General features: G+C 44.6%; 1 protein-coding gene across 4 annotated transcripts in view; it reads right to left on the bottom strand.

Annotated features, from left to right (window-relative positions):
• Window positions 1-18111, bottom strand: part of TP63 (tumor protein p63) — a 154532-nt gene that overhangs the window by 79416 nt on the left and 57005 nt on the right. For all 4 annotated transcript variants that reach the window (XM_069865339.1, XM_069865342.1, XM_069865338.1 and 1 more), the window contains 2 exons: window positions 8349-8477; window positions 7533-7665 (listed from right to left, as the gene is read on the bottom strand). In XM_069865339.1, the coding sequence (XP_069721440.1) occupies window positions 7533-7665; window positions 8349-8477 (262 nt within the window). The remainder of the gene's footprint in view (window positions 1-7532; window positions 7666-8348; window positions 8478-18111) is intronic.

Below are 18111 nucleotides of genomic sequence, written 5' to 3'. Positions count from 1 at the left end.
TTAGCAAAGAGTTCGTTCAGCAGTAACCAAACTAACTGAGGCCACAAAACACTCCTTAATCTGCACTTCACAGAGATTGATTTAATTTTCTATGACTGCCTGACAATTCACTCCCTCATTAATTTCAATGCTATCAAATCAGAGACACTGAGGTGGAAACCAGATGGTAGAGACATTCAGAAGAAAGCATTACCTAAGTCAAAAAAATCTTCTCATGAAATATTGTGAGGAAAAAAATAATAGTCATTAGCAGGACTGTGGGCAGGATCCGTAGAACAAGAAAGCAACTTATATAGTTACATTTTGAATTCATAAGACTTTCTTCAAAGCAAGAATTCAAATTAATGCAAGAGAGGATTTTAAAACAAAAGCTATGCCTCATAGCTTGCTGCAGCACAGACACTTTGGCTATGTTGGACGCGGAAGGGGAGTGGGATGCTCCCAGGACTGTGTTCCAGGTTTGTCTTAGTCTGAAAGGAACATCCCATGGGCCTGGCCACCCCTCTGTGGCACAGTCAGCAGTGCAGTTTGCTACAGCATTGAGATGCTCTCCATCCATCTCACCCCACACAGGGAAATACCACAAGGCTTGGCAAAGTTTTCATTTGGCTGGATATGGACAGTTCAATTCATCACAGTACGTCCAGCTAACAAAAGGAAAAGGCCTCATTTCCCTTACTCTAGCAATTTGGTTAAAAATTAAGCAATACAAACAAAGTTCAGAAGATGAACTTCGGGGTTGGCTACTCCACTTCTGTTGGTGTTAAAGCTGCCGATTTGCAGCTTGTTGGAATGCTAGCTGTCCAAGGGGTTTACCGCTTATAGATTCTAAGACAATCAAAGTGTACCCTACAAAAATGGGAATTACATTTATCATTTAAGAGAAGGAAGGAAAATAAGGGGTGGGGGGCGAGGTGGGAGGGGCTCCTATCAGCTAGATAGAAACATACAATGAAGTTCCCATCAAGATAACATGAATGTTAAACTTGCTCCAGAGGCATAAATGCCTACAGTCTGTAACTCCAAGATTAAGATGCCTTTTAATTAAGTGTTTGTGTAGACCTTTTCAAGATGTAAAATAACTGCAATGCATTATTGCTCCTAAATTATGCAAGGAGCACGTGCAGCACCAAGGAAACCTTTGGAGGCAGACCTAGCTGCTCAGGCAAGGTGTCTTCTGAAGTAGCTTCCTTTGTTCGAAGCTATTTGCATGTAGGCAGATGACAGGACTCCCAGTTGCAACACTCCTTCACCTCAACTGCTCATAGCAACAGGAGCTGGGGAGTCACAGCCAGCCCTCCAAAGAAGCCAGACCAGAATAAACTCACAACACCCCATCTCATGCATGACTTCTTTCCAGCGGATTTGAGCTTTTTATCTTAAAATTACGTTATTCCTTCCCAAGATTAATGCCAAGCAAGATAATGACAGAGCAGAAACATTTAACAGAATTCTAAATATGCTTTCAAAATTGCACTATAGCACAGCAAACAAATCACCTATTGGTTTTCTTCGATACTATTGAGAATTCAGGGAATTAGCATGAAAAATAAGAAGCTGGTGTAATGATACTCATCAGCTGGCTGCATTCCTGCAAAAAGAAATGCAGCCAGCCCTGGTCTGCAGATAGAACCACAGCAGAACAGCACAGGAAAAGGAGCTAGTGAAAGTATTTTAAAGAAACATGAATATGTCTTTTAAGCCTTACTGCAGACAGAATGAGAGGTCTTTACACTTTGGCCAAACTGAATGTATAAATGCAATCGTTCCTTATGTACTTTATCTAAAATAACTGACCATTTCTGGATTTAGGTGTGCAGCCCCAAGTGCGATGAGTAGGTCATTTGGAGGGACCTACATTGCAGGAGACTAAACATTCAGCAGGATTACAAAGCCAAGCCTAAATTAGCAGAGTTTGAGTTCAACTGCAAAGAAGAGAGGTGCTGGATGGAAACTTCCAACAGAATAATGCCTTTGCTCATTATGGAAATGCCTTTGCATAATCTCAGATTTCTTTGCACAGCTAGGGAATGAACAAATACTCACAAAGAAGAGAAACCTGGCAAGCCTTATAGTCTCTCAAGCACAAACTAGACAGTAATAAAAGCTTTGATCACATCCTTGTGCTGTATGAATCCTTCCTTGCTTTCTATGGTCAATCCAGGAATAGTTAGCCATGGAAACAGATTGCCATACAACCCACTTCTCTGCATCTACTTATCAAATCTGTTTCATCCCCCAAGTGCAAACTCATTTCTCAACAAAACGTGGGCCTGCGGCACCTGCCAGACCTCTGGGAACCGCACACCACACCTTAGCCCCAGCACCAAGACACTCTTCTTGTATTGCTCAGCAACAGCGTGCATGCTACACCAGCTCCTTGTCCTGCTGTCTGTACACATGGATGTCCTCCCTGTCCTGCAGTTCCACCATCCCTTAGACAGCTTTCATCATCTTCCTCATCCATTACCTTGCAGCAAGTGGAGTTCTTTCCTCCTTACTCAGAAAAACACTTTTAAACAAGCAATTAAAAGTTAACAGAGATCAGAACCTGTGCTTTAATATTAAAGCATTGGATAGGATGCAAAAGTCATCCTTCTGGACATTGGGATTTTTTTTATGTCTGTCCACCTGATCCTGGACACAGCCCTCATGTAACAGGCTCCCAAAGACCCAGGAGTTCAGTGCATGTCCATAAAATATGAATTTACATGGCACTAGGGCTGAGAGTATGCAGAAGAGAGCCAGTAGCCACCTTGGGCAAGGGTAGCTCCATGGGGGACTCAGCCCCAATCTTCTTCAGCTTGCTAGGCTGCAGCATAGGAAGGTATCCTGTGGCAATGTGACTGAGGTGGCTTCTCTGGGAGCCTACAGCTGGTTAAACCAGGGAAAAAACATCTTACTTCCATTGGAAAGCACCAAATACCAACCCTGAGATGTGTCAGTGATGCAAGGGTTGATGCTGAGATCCTCCACACCTCCACCTCCTACATGGACCACACCTAGTCTCTCCTACAGCCCAGTTTTTCCTCCACCTCTGTATAAAGCAAAATAGCAAAGTTAGAGCATAAGCCACCACTTTTAAAACTATGAAACCCACATTGTATCTCCAGAATTTCTGTAGCCACCAATTTTGAGACATATACAGCCCATGAAGCCGAGGACCCAAAAGGGGCACAGAGCTGTCTAAAACACCACATCACCATCCCTGGGGCAGAAACCCATCCCACAAGTAGCTGGGCAGTGCCTAACCAAACCACACACAGCAAATCCCCATGATGACTTGCAGAAGATGAAAAAGGACAAATGAAAAAAAAAAAAAAGTGCAAGGAATTCTCTCTCCCTTTTGTGGGGAGGGACGGATGCAGGTTAAGAAAACTCTGACCACAGCAACTGTCTGGGGAAAGGCATTCCACTGAACTGGTTAGGCAAGGGGCTGCCAGAGGACGGCTTGCTCAGGGGCATGAAAGGAAGGTATGTACAGGGGGAGGGGGATGAGCTGCTCCATCACTCAGGACAGCACTCCTGCTCCTGCATGTGGGGTCTCTGGAACCCTAGACACGCTGCTGGGATGGTGGCAGGAGACCAGGAGACTCTGCAAGCTCCTCAAATAACGCTTACAGCAGGATGCTGCCTTCCGAGGTTCTTAATACAAAGCAGCTTCGTTTGGGTCCAGACTGTCTCTTCTTATTGGTGAGCATTTTAAAGAGCTTCAAAGGAATGATGAACTAAAGCAATTTTGCATCTGGTACAGCAGGCTGACAGCATGCCATGAGGTCTCCAAGGCAGTGGAGTGGTTATTGCACTGTAACATACTTGTTCCTAGGGAGATTCCCCAGGCCCCTCGCCCACCCTGTGGCTCCAGGACACTTGATCAGTCATGAAGGGGGAATCATATAATATCACCCGATTTCTAGTGCTGCAGGAGACAGTCTTTGAGACTGGTGTTCCCCTTGAATGCAGCAAGCTACCCACCACCACACCAAAGACTCCACAGTTGCTGGCTACATCCTTGCTCAGAGGAGAGGCTAGAGACCACCTTTGGTGGAGCCGAGCAAGTGGCAGGTGGCCCACAGAGAGACACATTCAACTTACCTTCCTGGCCATCTGCAGCTCCTTCCCACGTCATGGTCATGGCAGAGACTAGATGTTCTCCACACCCACAGGGACCACCAGCCCCTTACTCCAGCTATGCAAAAAGGCAAATCTCTGCTGGGGTTTCCCAGCCTGCCAGCTATTAACACCACAGGAGAGGACACCCAGGACATTGTGAAAGAGTCAGTCACAAGGCAGACGGCTCGGGAACAATGCTGACTGTCTAATGTTACACTAGGCTCACAAACCCTCTTCCTGTCCCTTCCAGCTCTTTTCAAACCAAGGCAGTGCTGATCACTGGTTTCTCTTACCCCTTTCTTACACGGGACACAGGAAGAATATTTATTCCTTAAAAATAGCGTCAGAACTGCAAGGTCTTGGCTCTGCAAAAGAACTGTCGCTCAGATGAGAGGGGTTTCTTTGTCACCTAACCTTCTCCTCCAGCTCTCTCCCAAGACAGCTGCATTTTCAAGGCAATAACACAACTGATGGGTGTTAGGCAGGGCAGGACTCATGCTCATTTTCCAGCCTACTGCCAGGACAGTTCCTTCAGGCGCTGCTCTGAACACTGTAGCTCCTTCTCCACTATCAGCTCTGTTGTGAGCAAGAAACTGTACTTTCAAATAAATAATAATAAAAATAATCTCAGCTCTCATCAGTACAACTCATGGGATCAAGGATGGACATCCTTTAAGGCTGAAAGTTTCACTTTTCAGTCATAAGTGACAAGACGGTGCAGAGTCTATTTCAAAGGCTGATTAGGATTGCTTTAAAGTCCATGTAAAGACAGTTACTTTAAAAAGACCAGTCTTAATTGCTTTGCACCTATTTAAATCTCACACGGTGGTACATTTTGGAGAAAAATCTGGATTTGCTCTTCTCTAAGGAGTAATCTAATAATAAAAAGCACTCTGCCTTGATCTCACTGTTCATGTCCTAGGGCCCCTCTGTTTCTGCTGCATTCCTTTGTGTTTATCTGCCCTCTTCAACTCCGCGCTGCCGCAATCAGCTGCGTGTGGCACTTTGTGTCTAGAAGGGACACGGCTGAGGTTACGGGAGAGACAGGTGCAAGGGGAGCTCTTGCCCTGAAGCTATCCAAAGGAAAAGAGAAGCTGGAGGGGAAGAGGGTTGTAAGGTATTTCAGATTAAAGCCGACAAACAGCAAACACCTTGCCCCGAGCTACACATTCTCTGCCAACACAAGCTGCAGTGCTACGAGCCCCAGAAACAGCAAAGCAAACACTGGCTTCTCTGCAAGGGGGAGTTGTCACCTGTCAGAGATGTTTGCAAATTTATAGGGAGGTGGTAGTGGTGGTAAGGGGAGTAAAAAGAGCTTTCCTCCTTTTAAAAGACAGGCTGTTTGCACAGGTTTGCGATGCATATTTTGCTTTGTAAAGGCTTTTGTGCAGCACTCAACTGAGCTAAGGTGCTGTCTTCCACTGAAGACAAACGGGAACTTTTATTAATGTACATACATTAATGTACCCTGAGCCGCTGCCTTACAGTAAGGGTGAGGATGGGATGGAATTTCCCCACTCCCCCTTCAGCTTGTTGTATCTATGAAAAACTCTTTCTTAAAGAAGTCATGATGCACCTCAGCCTCTTCAGAAATGCCTCCCGCAAGGCTGGGATCAAATCCATTGTAAGCAAGGAGTAACTGCACAGCAAAAGCTGCCTGCCCCCCTCTCCTAGCCTCAGCACTCGCTTCAGCAGTGCTCAGAGAGAACCAGAGGAAGGGATTTTCCACCAATATTTCGCTGCACCACAGACAGGAGGGAGACTCGGAACAAGGGCCTCGAGTGAGCCTTTCAGCTACCACAGGCCCCTGCAGATAGCCCAGAGGAACTGAAGATGGGGAGGCTTTGCTAGCACTCAGTGCAAAAAGTGCAGGGTTAGGGATGGAAGAAGCAAAGTTTCTGCTAATGACCTTTAGGATGCTGGGGAGTGGTTTTTTTAAGAGGACATAGTTCAAATAGAACATCACCACTTACTTTTGATGAGTAGGACCCCCTCTAAACACAGAGAATATTTCTGACTAGCTATCGAAGAGTCACCATTTTACTGGAGCTGTGCTACAATGTCGGAAAAAGCCCAGAACTGGTCTTACAGATGCAGATACTGATTGCACGCCAACCCCCTGCAACCAACCTGAATGCAGACTCAAACTACAAGCAGACTTGACATCAGTTACCTCTCCTTGTGCACTTGGAGTAGGTTTACCACATTAGCTGAGGACATACCAACCACAAAGTGGCCTTTATACCCTTTGCAATCTTGCAAGGGAAGAGAATGCTGCAGTCTCCCCAGGAGCCAGACCAGAGAGGCAGTAACAGGTCAAACCTTCTGGCATCTGGGAACTTTCCTTGCAGTTGTGAACCTCCAGGTTACAAACACTGCCAGGATATAGACAGCCAACAAACTATGGTTGGGCACATTAAAAATGGGATTTGATTAGTAACAGCATTAACTGACACAGTTGCTCAGGATGGAGACACAGAGGAGCAAGATTTACAGACACCACCACAAATTTCAAGCTACATACAATTTTTAGCTCAAAGCATACAAAGCTGAGGAGGAACAAAGACAGGAGACAAACAACTTAAACACCTAAAATACCTCCTGTTCTAGGCTACGAGAAAAGAGCCTGGCATCTTCACTGGAGCTATTACTAAGACAAAGCTGGTCAGTTTGTGCCAAAGGAAACAAACTGTCAACAAACTGTGCCTCCTCCACATTCTAGACTTGATCCATACTGCTGTGACACCCACAGCCAAGACTCATGACAAAACCTCTAGCTCTACCTTTCTGGAGACCCATGAGGAAAAAAAAAAAGAATAAAATAATGGTCTGAAACCAAGTTTTCACTCATATCCAGACTTCAAGAGAAGAAAATGCAGTGCCCTTGGTCAGCAACGTTGGAACTCTCCCCAGAATACCAACTATTTAAACACCCAGGCCACATAAACTAGATCTAAACAGAGAGAGCTGGGATGGCTGAGCAGCCAGGCAAGTGCAAGAGAGTCCTCAGCTCTTCTGCCTGTTTAGCTGCCTAATCCCTCCCTCCTGCCATTGCTGAGGCAGGAGAGGAGGAACAGGAAAGGAGCCAGCCTGCTCCTCCTTGCAGCCCCAGGGAAGCACAGAAGAGCGATTCCTTTACATGGTTCACACAACGTCCAGTTTGGTCTGATGTACAGAACCGCTGTTCACCACCACCAGAGTCACTAGGCAGAGTTGTGCTCTCAAGCATCTTCTGTGGGTGTGGCAAAACAGGCAAAGCAAGAAGGAATTTCCCTGGTCAGAAGAAGCAGACAACAGCTCTACCACCAAGAGGGGGAAAGTGGCCCCAGGTCAATGCAGCAAGAATAGGTCCTGCAAAAACTCCCTGTCTTGACCTCTGTCTGCCCCCAGAAGTTAAGGAAGTTTTTCTCACTACTCACCCACATTGGGTCATTCAGGTCAGTGTCCTGCACCCGGACACAGTCCATGCTAATCTCTATTTTGTTTGTAGGGCCATTTTCAGATGGGTCATCGATGAAGTTTAAATCGATCGGCTGAACTGAGCATATTGGCCTGAAAAGAACAGAGTAATTATATTAAAACTGGCCAAAGTGTTTCCTGTGCCCTCCCACATATGCTAAACCCAGAGGTGTCTACCTCATCACTCACTATGTTAACAGCAATCCTCAAAGAGGAGAAGGACTGGAGAAACATTTCACTTGCTTGACCAGAAAAATGATGTAAGAGTGCAGAATTACAGAAAGATAGAACCCAGAGGATTTGTAGCAGTAACTGTCTCGGCATCAGAATCAAAGTAAGTCAAGAATGAGAACAGAGTCAGTTTTATTTCCTCCAGTTGACCTGTCATGGTGAATTCTGCACCATCTCCAATTCCTTTCCCTTCCTTGCATCAGCAAAAGGGGAAAACATGCAGCCTGGACAGAGTAATGACCCCATTTCCTTAGCGGGAAATGTCAATCATACATCTTAAGTGATCACGTGCTGGAAAGCAGTCAGCTCAGCAACCCAAGGTTTTGAAGAGAGTTAGCATCATTGCTGAGCTCTGCATCTGTTCCCCATAGCCTGGATGTGGAAGCGCTCAAGAGCTGCAAGTTGTCACCATCTCACACCCTCATCTTCTTATCTACAGGTACAGAAGGCTCCAAAACCCCCACGCCAGACCTCTGAGCAGCTTAGTTAGAGGCATCTTGTCCCAAAACACCTTCTTTCACAGGTTCCACGTAAGGGCTACTTACTGTTCCAGGAAGTCCCAGATATGCTGGAGCACCTCAGGGCTGAGGAATTCCCTGGGCTGTGAGCTCTGGGACATGGCTGATCGGTAGTAACTCTCCTTCCAGGAGAAGTGGCTCGGAGTTTCTACAAACCTTAAAAAAAAAAAAAAGAAAGAAAAAAGAAAAACACACATGGATATGTTGACTGCATGAGCCCAGCTTGATGAAAACCCATAAATAGAAGCTATTGTATGAAAAAGGAGGCACACTGAATGCCTGAAACATTCACAGCTGTACACCACACATTCCTCACTGCTGCAGATGCTGTATTTAGACAGGAGAGAATTTGTCTGCCCTTCCCAATAAATTAAATACCCCTCAGAGTCCACTGGGATGCTGCATTATAAGAAACACAGAGTGAAAAAAAACCCACAACTACCTTCCATTTCACTCTGCAATAATCAGCTTTCCATACAAAGCAGGTAGTGTTGCCAGCAGGTGAAGAACCTAAGCAGTATGTGATTCCACTGTCCCTGGCTGGTTGCCTCTCTAGATTGCAGGCCCTTGGATGATATAGGTGACTTTTATACCCAGCCATTGCAGCTGGACTAAAATAAGTGTTTAAAATAATAATAGTAATACTAATAATAAAATTTTTTTTTGCTTTATTTTCTATGGAAATAAGTTCCATCACATCAGATCGTATCTGCTTGTCTACTAACTTCTCACCTCTAATAATCTCTGAGCCCAACCAGCTGATTTCCACCAGATCTACTAATTACCTTGGCCATTTTTATCCCCTTAAGCTCTCACAAGCCTCACAGAAATCGGTGGACCCAAGAAGAGCAGTGATGAAGCCAGAGCACTCACACCTGCCACAGCTGCACATTCTCATCCCACTGGCCAACTTCTAAATTCGAGTGCAGCAGCTTTTACATTCACATTGAAATACTCAATGGGCTGTAAGGGGTGAGGGAGCAGGAGGAATTTCTCAAGTGTATTTGCAATTGACAAAAATCTCTTCATTCAACCTAATTAGAGTACAAGGCAGGTAACTGCCTTTCCTGCCATAAGGACAGTGGCAGGAAAAATTTCATATTAAAGAGATGTTTCAGCACAACACAAGTGAACAGCCACACTCCCTGCCAAGGGAATAGCTGTGGCAGGAGCCAAGGCTATAAATGGATTCCAAAGGAGAATTAGACTAACATTTGGGTTGGCACATTTTGGTGCTGTTTAATGCAATGGTCTAAACAAAATGCATGGAAGACTCCAATTCATTAAGTTGCCAAAATTAAGAAATAATGTTTCAGAACAGGATCACAGTACAGTTGTTCTTTTCCTCTACTTTTTTCTGAAGTGTCTATTTCTAGCTGCTGTCAGAGCTCTCTATACTGAATCTTTATGGCCTCCTAAGTTTTGAGGATGACTTTGGTCTGCAAAAAGCAGGACTTTCCTCACCACTACTGCCCACAGAACTGAATACTTTTTGAAAAAAGAGCAGTTTTCCCAAGTTAATGGAAATCAATGTGGTTTCAGCCCTGACAGCTGTAGTTCAGCATGCCTCAAAATAGGTGTAAGCATCACTTCAGTTGCTCATTCTTTTTGTGATTAACAAAAAAACATCGTTCTTCAAAAGTTCATTAACAGCCAGGGACAAGAAACCCAGAGTGTCACAGCTAATAGCTCTGACTCATAAGTGCAAGCACATACACTGTGTGTGAATAAATAATTACAAATCCTCTGAGAACAGCAGTTATCCCACAAAGTACCAGAAATTACTCCTTTCAATCTTTCAGTGTGGTAAGACACATTCAAGAGTGCTGTATTGAAACCCAGAAAAACCGATCTGGCTTCAAACCTGCTATATGAGCTGGGAATCAATGCCATCGCAAGCTTTAGAGGAGATCAATAGGGAGTGGATTCTCCTCAATGCACTCTGCCACTAAGCCTACAGATCCCAGGCACTGCTTGATACCCTGTGCTTGATCCTGACCTCTCAGGGACAGGCAGAGAAACCCCACAACAGGTCCTCCCAAATCACTGAAGCACTCACCTTTACTAGTTATTTGCCATTTATCACAGCTGCCCTTGACTTAAACACTAAAAATCACTCTTTAAGAACTCAGTGCAAAGGTAGTGACAACAACCATCCACACCGTCTCATTACTATGTACAGAGGAACCAACTTTACCCAAAAAGATATTTTATGAAACAGACCTTCCTCAGAGAACTTCTTTGCTTGGTAAAGTCTTAGTGCCATAAGGCTCCTGCATGCTGTGATGTGTCCCAGCTTTGGTTCACAGCGCACAAAGTCCTAGGTCTCCAGAAGGCAAAGCAACCACTTCTGCCCTGCCTGGTCTGGCCCAGAAGTTGCTTCTCATAAACCTACCCCCACCAAGCACAATTCACAGTGCCCACAGCCTACAGTGAAGGAAATATTAGCTGCACGGACTGATAAAACCATGTTTGTTATTCTACACTCCTGAAGCTATCAGAGCTGCTGGAAAGAGTCACAATACTTAAAGATACAAAGTGCTTCTTTGTACTAAACACAACTTCAAGTTTCTCCAGAGAAAGGCATTTTCCAGCTGTATCATTTATATCCCTCTACTCAACCAAGCTCCTGGCTTACTATTTCTAAGAAAAGCGTTATCACATTTTACCTGATGGTCCAAGATACATGCTTCCCTATAACAACTAAAAGAAGCTCCCTAGCTAAAACTTTCATAGAAGAAAAATTTGAGAGACTTCAAAATTCTTTGTAATAACCCGTACAACTCTATTTTCAAAGGAAACTACAGGATGAGGCGGTCAACCTTCGCAAGGCACCTATGAAAAGGCTACAGCATTACAGAGGTAGCAAGCATTCCTTTTTACTTAACTTGATGCATCCTGCTCTCAGGTGGGAAAAAGCTGTCAAGCTGCCAGAAAATCAACTTCAGTTCAGCACGAAATTGCATGCAAGCAAATTCTCCTTCTCTGTCATCTTAATAAAGTCTAAACTTAGTGCCATTTTCCTTAGCAAGCAGCCTTCAAAATAGAGGGGCAGCCTCTGCCTGCTTAACAGCAAAGCTAAGTGTCCAAATTCACGCTTCCACAAGAAAATAACAGTTAAAGCCTACGCAAGATATACAGATAAATTCCACTACTCCAGCTTATTTTCTTCCCACATCAGCAAACAGTCTAACTTCAGTGAAATAATGCCTGAGTGCCTGAAGTTGATCACAAAATAGCAAGAGTTTACATTGTTCAAGTTGCACCCAGCAGCAACATTTTTTATTAACGGATATTTAAACAACTTTACCCACAACTACTCATCTCAAAGTGCATCACAGGAGATAACACCACCAAACACAATCTATTACACCAAACTACCAACTACAGAAGGACAAAGCACTCTAGTAAGTCCTGTCTAGCTAGCCCTCTGCTCTAGATCTACAAGCTAATTCTCTGCATTAACTCCTGAAATGGTTGGCAAAGAGCACTAACTGTGCCAAGTTAGAACTACAGAGGGATTTACAGCCCCCACCGAACTCCAAGCTAAATAGCAAATTGCACCCACAAGCCTCCTCCTTTAGAAACCAGCAGAGGATTATTAACAAACAGAAATAGCAAGTCAAATCTTCAATGAGAAGCAGCACCTCACCAAGAGTACAGAATTTCCTGGCACAGTTCTGGGACGCTGCTCCTGAACCACTCAATCCCAGGACAGCTTTCAGCCAGCAATGCACTCCCACCGTGCCCTAACTTAGTTCCATCTTATTTATTTTGCTGAATCAAGAGCAGCCCAGACTCCAGGTGAAAGCTTTTTCCAGTTTTCACTCAGTAGGCTGAACCCTTAGGCACACTGATTGCTTTGCCATCTCCCAATCATTTAGCCAGAATTGCTGTGTTACAGCCCACCAGAGCAGGACTGCATCCCAGGTGATTCAGTTTATCATCATGCTTGCTAGGGAGATCTTTACAAAAATATAATAATGGAGCAACATGCCCCTGTAACTGTGCTCACAAAGCACACAATTTCAGAGTCTCCCAGAAGGCTGAAGATGTTAAAGGCCACAACCACACCACCCCCAACAAAACCCACCCCACCAACAACCATACAAAAAAAAAAAAAAAGAACAAACCAAAAAAACCACCCCCAAACCAGCCTGCCAATCACAACATTTGCCTTTCTTAAGCTTTTGCCCATCTGCACTGGTATTGCCTGTCCCTCAAGGTGCAGGTCTCAACACCTGTAGAAACAAAGCCCTGACTACTTGGCCCAGCACAATATAAACTAGTGGCAAACTGGAGAGAAAATATGACATTTTTGTTCCTGCTACCTCAGAACCTCACTCTAAGCACATGCTTCCACCCTTTACCATGTTTTCCCCCTTTCTACCTTCACACAAGAGGCATTAAAGAAAAGCAGCAAAACAAAAAAACAAGTCACTTTCCACACCAGAAGCAATGACAGAAAACAATTAAACTGAATTATTGCAATGCAGCAATGCTTCTCACCCCAAAAACCACCTTTCGTTGCAAATAACCTTTCTGAGAAAGAGCTAAACCCAAAAGAGCAAGGCTTGACTTACCACTAGGGAAAAAACCACAAGTTCCTGAGAAAAGCAAGACCTAGGTTTGATAAAGAGCATACACAGCCCCTCCTATGTAATCTTAAAGGCAGATGCCACCTGCTTTCACTAACACAGGGTCAGATCTGATGCAGGGTGCAGTTCAAGAACCACTGAGGTGCATGTGAGAGTCCAGCAACCTCCTTCCAAAACCAAAAAATACTGTTGCAACCAACAGATAACACGTTTTTCTTTGGTTTTTCATCCAAAACAGCCTCAGAGCTTCAACACACTGAACTGACCCTAAGTTAATAATAGAGTTTATGGGGAAAACAGAAATTAATAAGGTACCTCAGTAAAGCTTTTGTGTTGGGTCTCAAGAGATCCAAGCACATCCAGTTCTCCCTAGCTTCCCAGGGAATCTGGAGCTCTGGAGTGATTTGTTTCTCCTGTGTGGCATACAAACTCTTGAAAACTCTGATGACAAACTTCATGGCTTGATACTGGTGTAAAGCCAGAGTGTAAAATCTTATGAGAAGAAATATTTCACAGAAGGGATGAGTGAAATGATTTGGAGCATTTTTTCTGCTTGTTGTCAGTTATAGTATGTTGCTTTCTGCTTCTCCCCATCAAACGTGTATCAGCGGTGTACAGTATTGTCACTGGGTCTATGGTCTTTGGTCAGTGGATGAGCAGATGGGTCCAGGGAATTCTTTCTTTGCAAGCTACAGATTTCACTATTTTGTCACAAGACAAAACAGCCCTTGTAAAGGACCTGCTAGCAGAGTACTTAGGAAACCTTGGTACAAAGAGAAGAACATCTACTCTTATGAAGCAAGCACTTCCACATTATAGAAATTAACACAAAGAATAATTAATAATGTATAAATAATGATATCTAATATGGATCATTTTATTCACAGCTCTCAAAGTGGTCTAAAAAGGAAGACAGTATATCTACTCCCATTTCACCAGGGAAAACTAAGGCACCAGGAGGTCATAGAGTTACTCGCTGTTACTCAGCAAGTCAGTTGTGCAGCCACAAATACAACCTCAGTCACCTGAGTCTGGTGCTGCTCAAAAAAGGAACTCATTATTTTGGGTGTCTAGATAGAGAAGTTCAAAAAGACTTTAATTTCTCCAGGTAGAGTGTGCACTGCACTTCCTAGAGCAAAAAATCTCTCAGGCTTCAGACACCAAAATGCTGATGTCCAGGAATGAAAATCAAGGCTGTAATAATGCTGTGACTGGCTTTAAGCCAGAGTTCAGGATGGAAGTAGAATTTACACCCAAGTGCTTAGACTAAAAACTAACCTTTCTTCCTGAATCTTAACCACTTAGCAACCCTTAATTCATGCACAGATTAATATATCTGCCCTCAGTGGTCAGGAGATATGGGATGGTTAGAGAATTAAGTCACAGAGCAGAGAATACAGCAGGCTCAGTTCTAGCTCCAGCAATCCCAACCCATGTGCTTGTCCTTGCCGTACCCGGTTACACCTCCAAGTGCATCAAAAGCAACAGTAAACAAATGATTTAAACTTCACGAGCATTACACTTAATTGCCTGAATCGTGGTGTTGCATTTTTAGTTCTTGAGTGGGGAGAGGGCTCCATTTCGGACTGCACTCTGAAAACTCAAGGAACTTGGCAGACCCCATCCTGCTGGAATTCCCCCGGCTCTGCATTCTAACACTGCAGTGATTTGTAGACATCGCTACCTAAGCTCACAGCTGTGCAAGAGGAGAAGGAAGCGGAGACTGGCAGCACAGGACAAATGTGTGCCTGGCAGGCAGTGTCATCTGGAATTCCCCAAAGTGTGGAGCACGCTTGTCCCCCACAGCCGCACCAGCCACCCTCAGCCAGTAAAGCACAGCCTGAAAGCACCCGTAATCATAGAATCATAGAATCACAAAGTTGGAAAAGACCCACCAGGTCACCAAGTCCAACCGTTCCTATCAAACACTAAACCATGTCCCTCAGCACCTCGTCCACCCGTCCCTTAAACACCTCCAGGGAAGGTGAATCAACCACCTCCCTGGGCAGCCTGTTCCAGTGCCCAATGACCCTTTCCGTGAAAGGAAAGGGTCCTTTGGTAAGGGACCCTTTGTAAGGGACCTTTGGTAATCAGTCGGGTACATTGGCATAAACGGGGGGGGCAAAATGAAAGCCAGATGGTAGACAGGCAGGCTCTCAGCCCCCTTTGAGAGGAGATTGCTGTGAATTTCAGGGATCTGTATTGCACCTCTGTCTATGCTTCTTTCCGTGTTTACTTCATCAACAAACAGCCCCACTTCCCAGCACGAACATTGTTGTAACACATTTTCATGTTTCTTTCTCAGCCTGATGCCATATTCAAAGGTCTTGTCTTATATGAGCCCAAAAAAGACTGACTCCCATCCCAGCAGAGGCAGGTCCAGACGAATTGTGTTCACAAGTATTAATATTTAGATTTCCAGCCCAGCTTTTAGAGTTATCTTTTTAAAAACTAAACTTCCAGCAACTTCTTTAAAATCTTCAGATTTTCCCTCCATATAACACTGCTCCTGTGTGTTAGTCCTGGAAAATATCTCTGGAAGAAGACTGATGGATGTATTAGTTTTGATGGGTGGATATAAGGAAGAGCAAACACCAACACACAGGGGTTTTTTTTTGAGATGGAATATAACTTTCACCTTTGGTTCAAATGTCCATTTAGTTTTTCCCATATCCTACATTTTTTCAGATGTTTCCTAGACCTAAAAGACACGTGGACAGCAGCATGGATTATGAGGAGAGGCAGGTGAGAGAAAAGAAGTCCAGTGGCACAAAGGTGTGCGTTAGAAACCAGAAGAAGCTAACTGCCCGAAGGCTGAAACCTGATTGCAGGAGTAGCCACCAACCAAGAAGATATAGGGAACACAAGAAGGAACTGGGAGTGACAGCAGCGAAGGGCTCTATGATAGTACTGTTTGTTGAGGACAGCCTAGGGAGGACTGTTAGCTTGTTCTTATTCTCTAGGCAAATGACACTTCCACTGCGTGTGTCCTGTTCCAACTGTGAGAGATATGATGTTTAGAGGAATTAAAACAATTCTTTCTTAGAGGAATACTGATTGTGTTGCTTATAAAGACTCTGTGTTCTGCTAGTCAACTATAACAGTGCATCCTGATCTCCCTGTGACTTAGATTTCTTTTTTGGAAGCTCATTTGTGTGAGTTGAATGGAAACGGGTAGGAAGGGATAGCTTTCTGGTTGCTCTTTACTTGAGCCTTCAGTGTGCAGGCAAGAGTGACCTATATCAAAGAAACCGAAACTGGCTACACAGAAAGATCTTCCTAATTCACTCTGCTGCAAAACACAAGGGGGATTTTTTTTCCATTCATCATCATGTTTCAGTTAGAGTCATCTTGAGTAAGACTATGGCTACAGTGGATGAAACATTTGCAGATATGCTGCGGCCCTTCGTATCACCACAGCCCTGAGCCCCACACCAGTGCCTTGCTCCAGCACTAGCAGCAGGGCTCCTTTGGGAGGAGAAGGCTTTCTCTGTGTTCCCACTGCTGCCATGCCGAGGGGCTCCCAGCTTGGGCAGTGTATGGCCTGCTCCCTGCACACTGCTGGGAAAGGCATCTGGTAGCAGAACAATTTTGGAGTGCGATCAATAACCCCTGCAGCCTGGGAAGCCACTGCATCTCCTATCCATACCCCATCACATCTACACGTCATCATTATCAGCTGCTTCTAAATAATAGAAGCATTTCTTTGTCCTCAGGTCTTTGAAGAACTAATCAGTCTACCAGCACTAGGGGCATCCTCCTCTAATTGTTGGAGCAAGTCACCTCTAATTTTTTTCCTTCACGGATTCCTTCAGCATCTTGTGAACTTTCCCAGACCCCTCGTATCTCCTGATTAACCTTAGACACCCCCTTCTCACTTACCCTTGGAAACTACCTCCTTACCCGTGCCGTGGGCATCGCCTCCCCCTCTGCTCAGCCCTGACACTCGCTCTCTTGCTGATGGGGCTGAGAGACATGGAGCTCTGGCCAAGATGAAAGAGCTGCCACAGCAATTTCCCCACTTTCCCACTGCGATTGGTGCATTCTAGTCCAGAAGAACACCCAGGAGCCTAAGTAACCCGTGTTGGGAAACCCAGACTGGGAGCAACAAGCCTGGAGCTCAGAACACCCAGCTCAGCCCCTGGCCTCTGGGTCATCTGTCCGTATTTGCCTTTCTGCTCCTGAGATACAGCAGTGCCACCAGCTTGGTAAAGTACATAGAAACCTGTTGACGACCAGTACATCTCCAGGGAAAAATGGTCCCAAGACTTTCCAAATTTAAATATTAAAAGAAAATTTAAGTCTCCATCCATTTAAAAAAAAAACACATTTAAACCAAAACCAATTAAAAAGCAGTTGCAATTATACTATTTTGTCACTCACTTTTCCAGTTGATTTGTTCCCATGCCTGTTTGTAGCCATGGTTAAGAGCAGTGCCCATCTGGAGAGGGAGGAGTTAGAGCTGCTGGTCAGAGGTGACAGCTTTTACTGCACTAAGCGAGAAAGTCTTCTCAAAGACAAACCAGGCCTAGCCCTCAAAATTCTGATGTATTTTTGAGCCAAGTCCAAAAATAAGTACTATAAGATTAACTTTACAGGCAAACTGCTCAGAAGCCACAAAATGTTTTTGAGTCCATTAAAAAAAAATCCTTTTAGTTGAAATAATAGGCATTATTTGCTCATTTTTAGAAACCCAGATGAGAACATGCATTTGGGTCTACTCTTCAAAGACTGCACAAGACTTTTGCAGCCAGCCTGCCAACCCTGGTAGGTTGAAGGAGGAGAAACAGAGTGATGACTTGTCCTCTTGGTAGAGAGATGAAGCATAGGTCTCTGCTGAGAGATCTCCAGCCCCACTGCCACATGCCAACTTCTGCTACCCAGCTGCAGCTACAATCACAGGCACCGGGGACCATCTTTTGTGTCTCTGAGGGGCTGCCTAACCCCAAGTCACCCCATGACCTTCTCATCCACCACCAGTAATGGCTTGCAGCAGGTGCCTGGATACACATCCATAAGCAGCCAGGGAATAAGGAGAATTGGAGATTTCTGTTCTTGCATTCTGCTACACAGTCTGAGGAGAACCCTCATCTCTTCTGGAGGACGAGAAGGGCAAGTGTTAAACGCCCAAAGCAACCTAAAACAGCTAACCACGTCCTTTCCAGTGATCTAGACATCTGAAGCATCAGGGA

The sequence above is a fragment of the Phaenicophaeus curvirostris genome, chromosome 10 (genome assembly GCF_032191515.1).
Source record: "Phaenicophaeus curvirostris isolate KB17595 chromosome 10, BPBGC_Pcur_1.0, whole genome shotgun sequence".
NCBI classification, from domain to species: Eukaryota; Metazoa; Chordata; class Aves; order Cuculiformes; family Cuculidae; genus Phaenicophaeus; species Phaenicophaeus curvirostris.
Note: the sequence above shows the minus strand (reverse complement) of the source record. Positions and strands in the feature narration are given on the sequence as shown.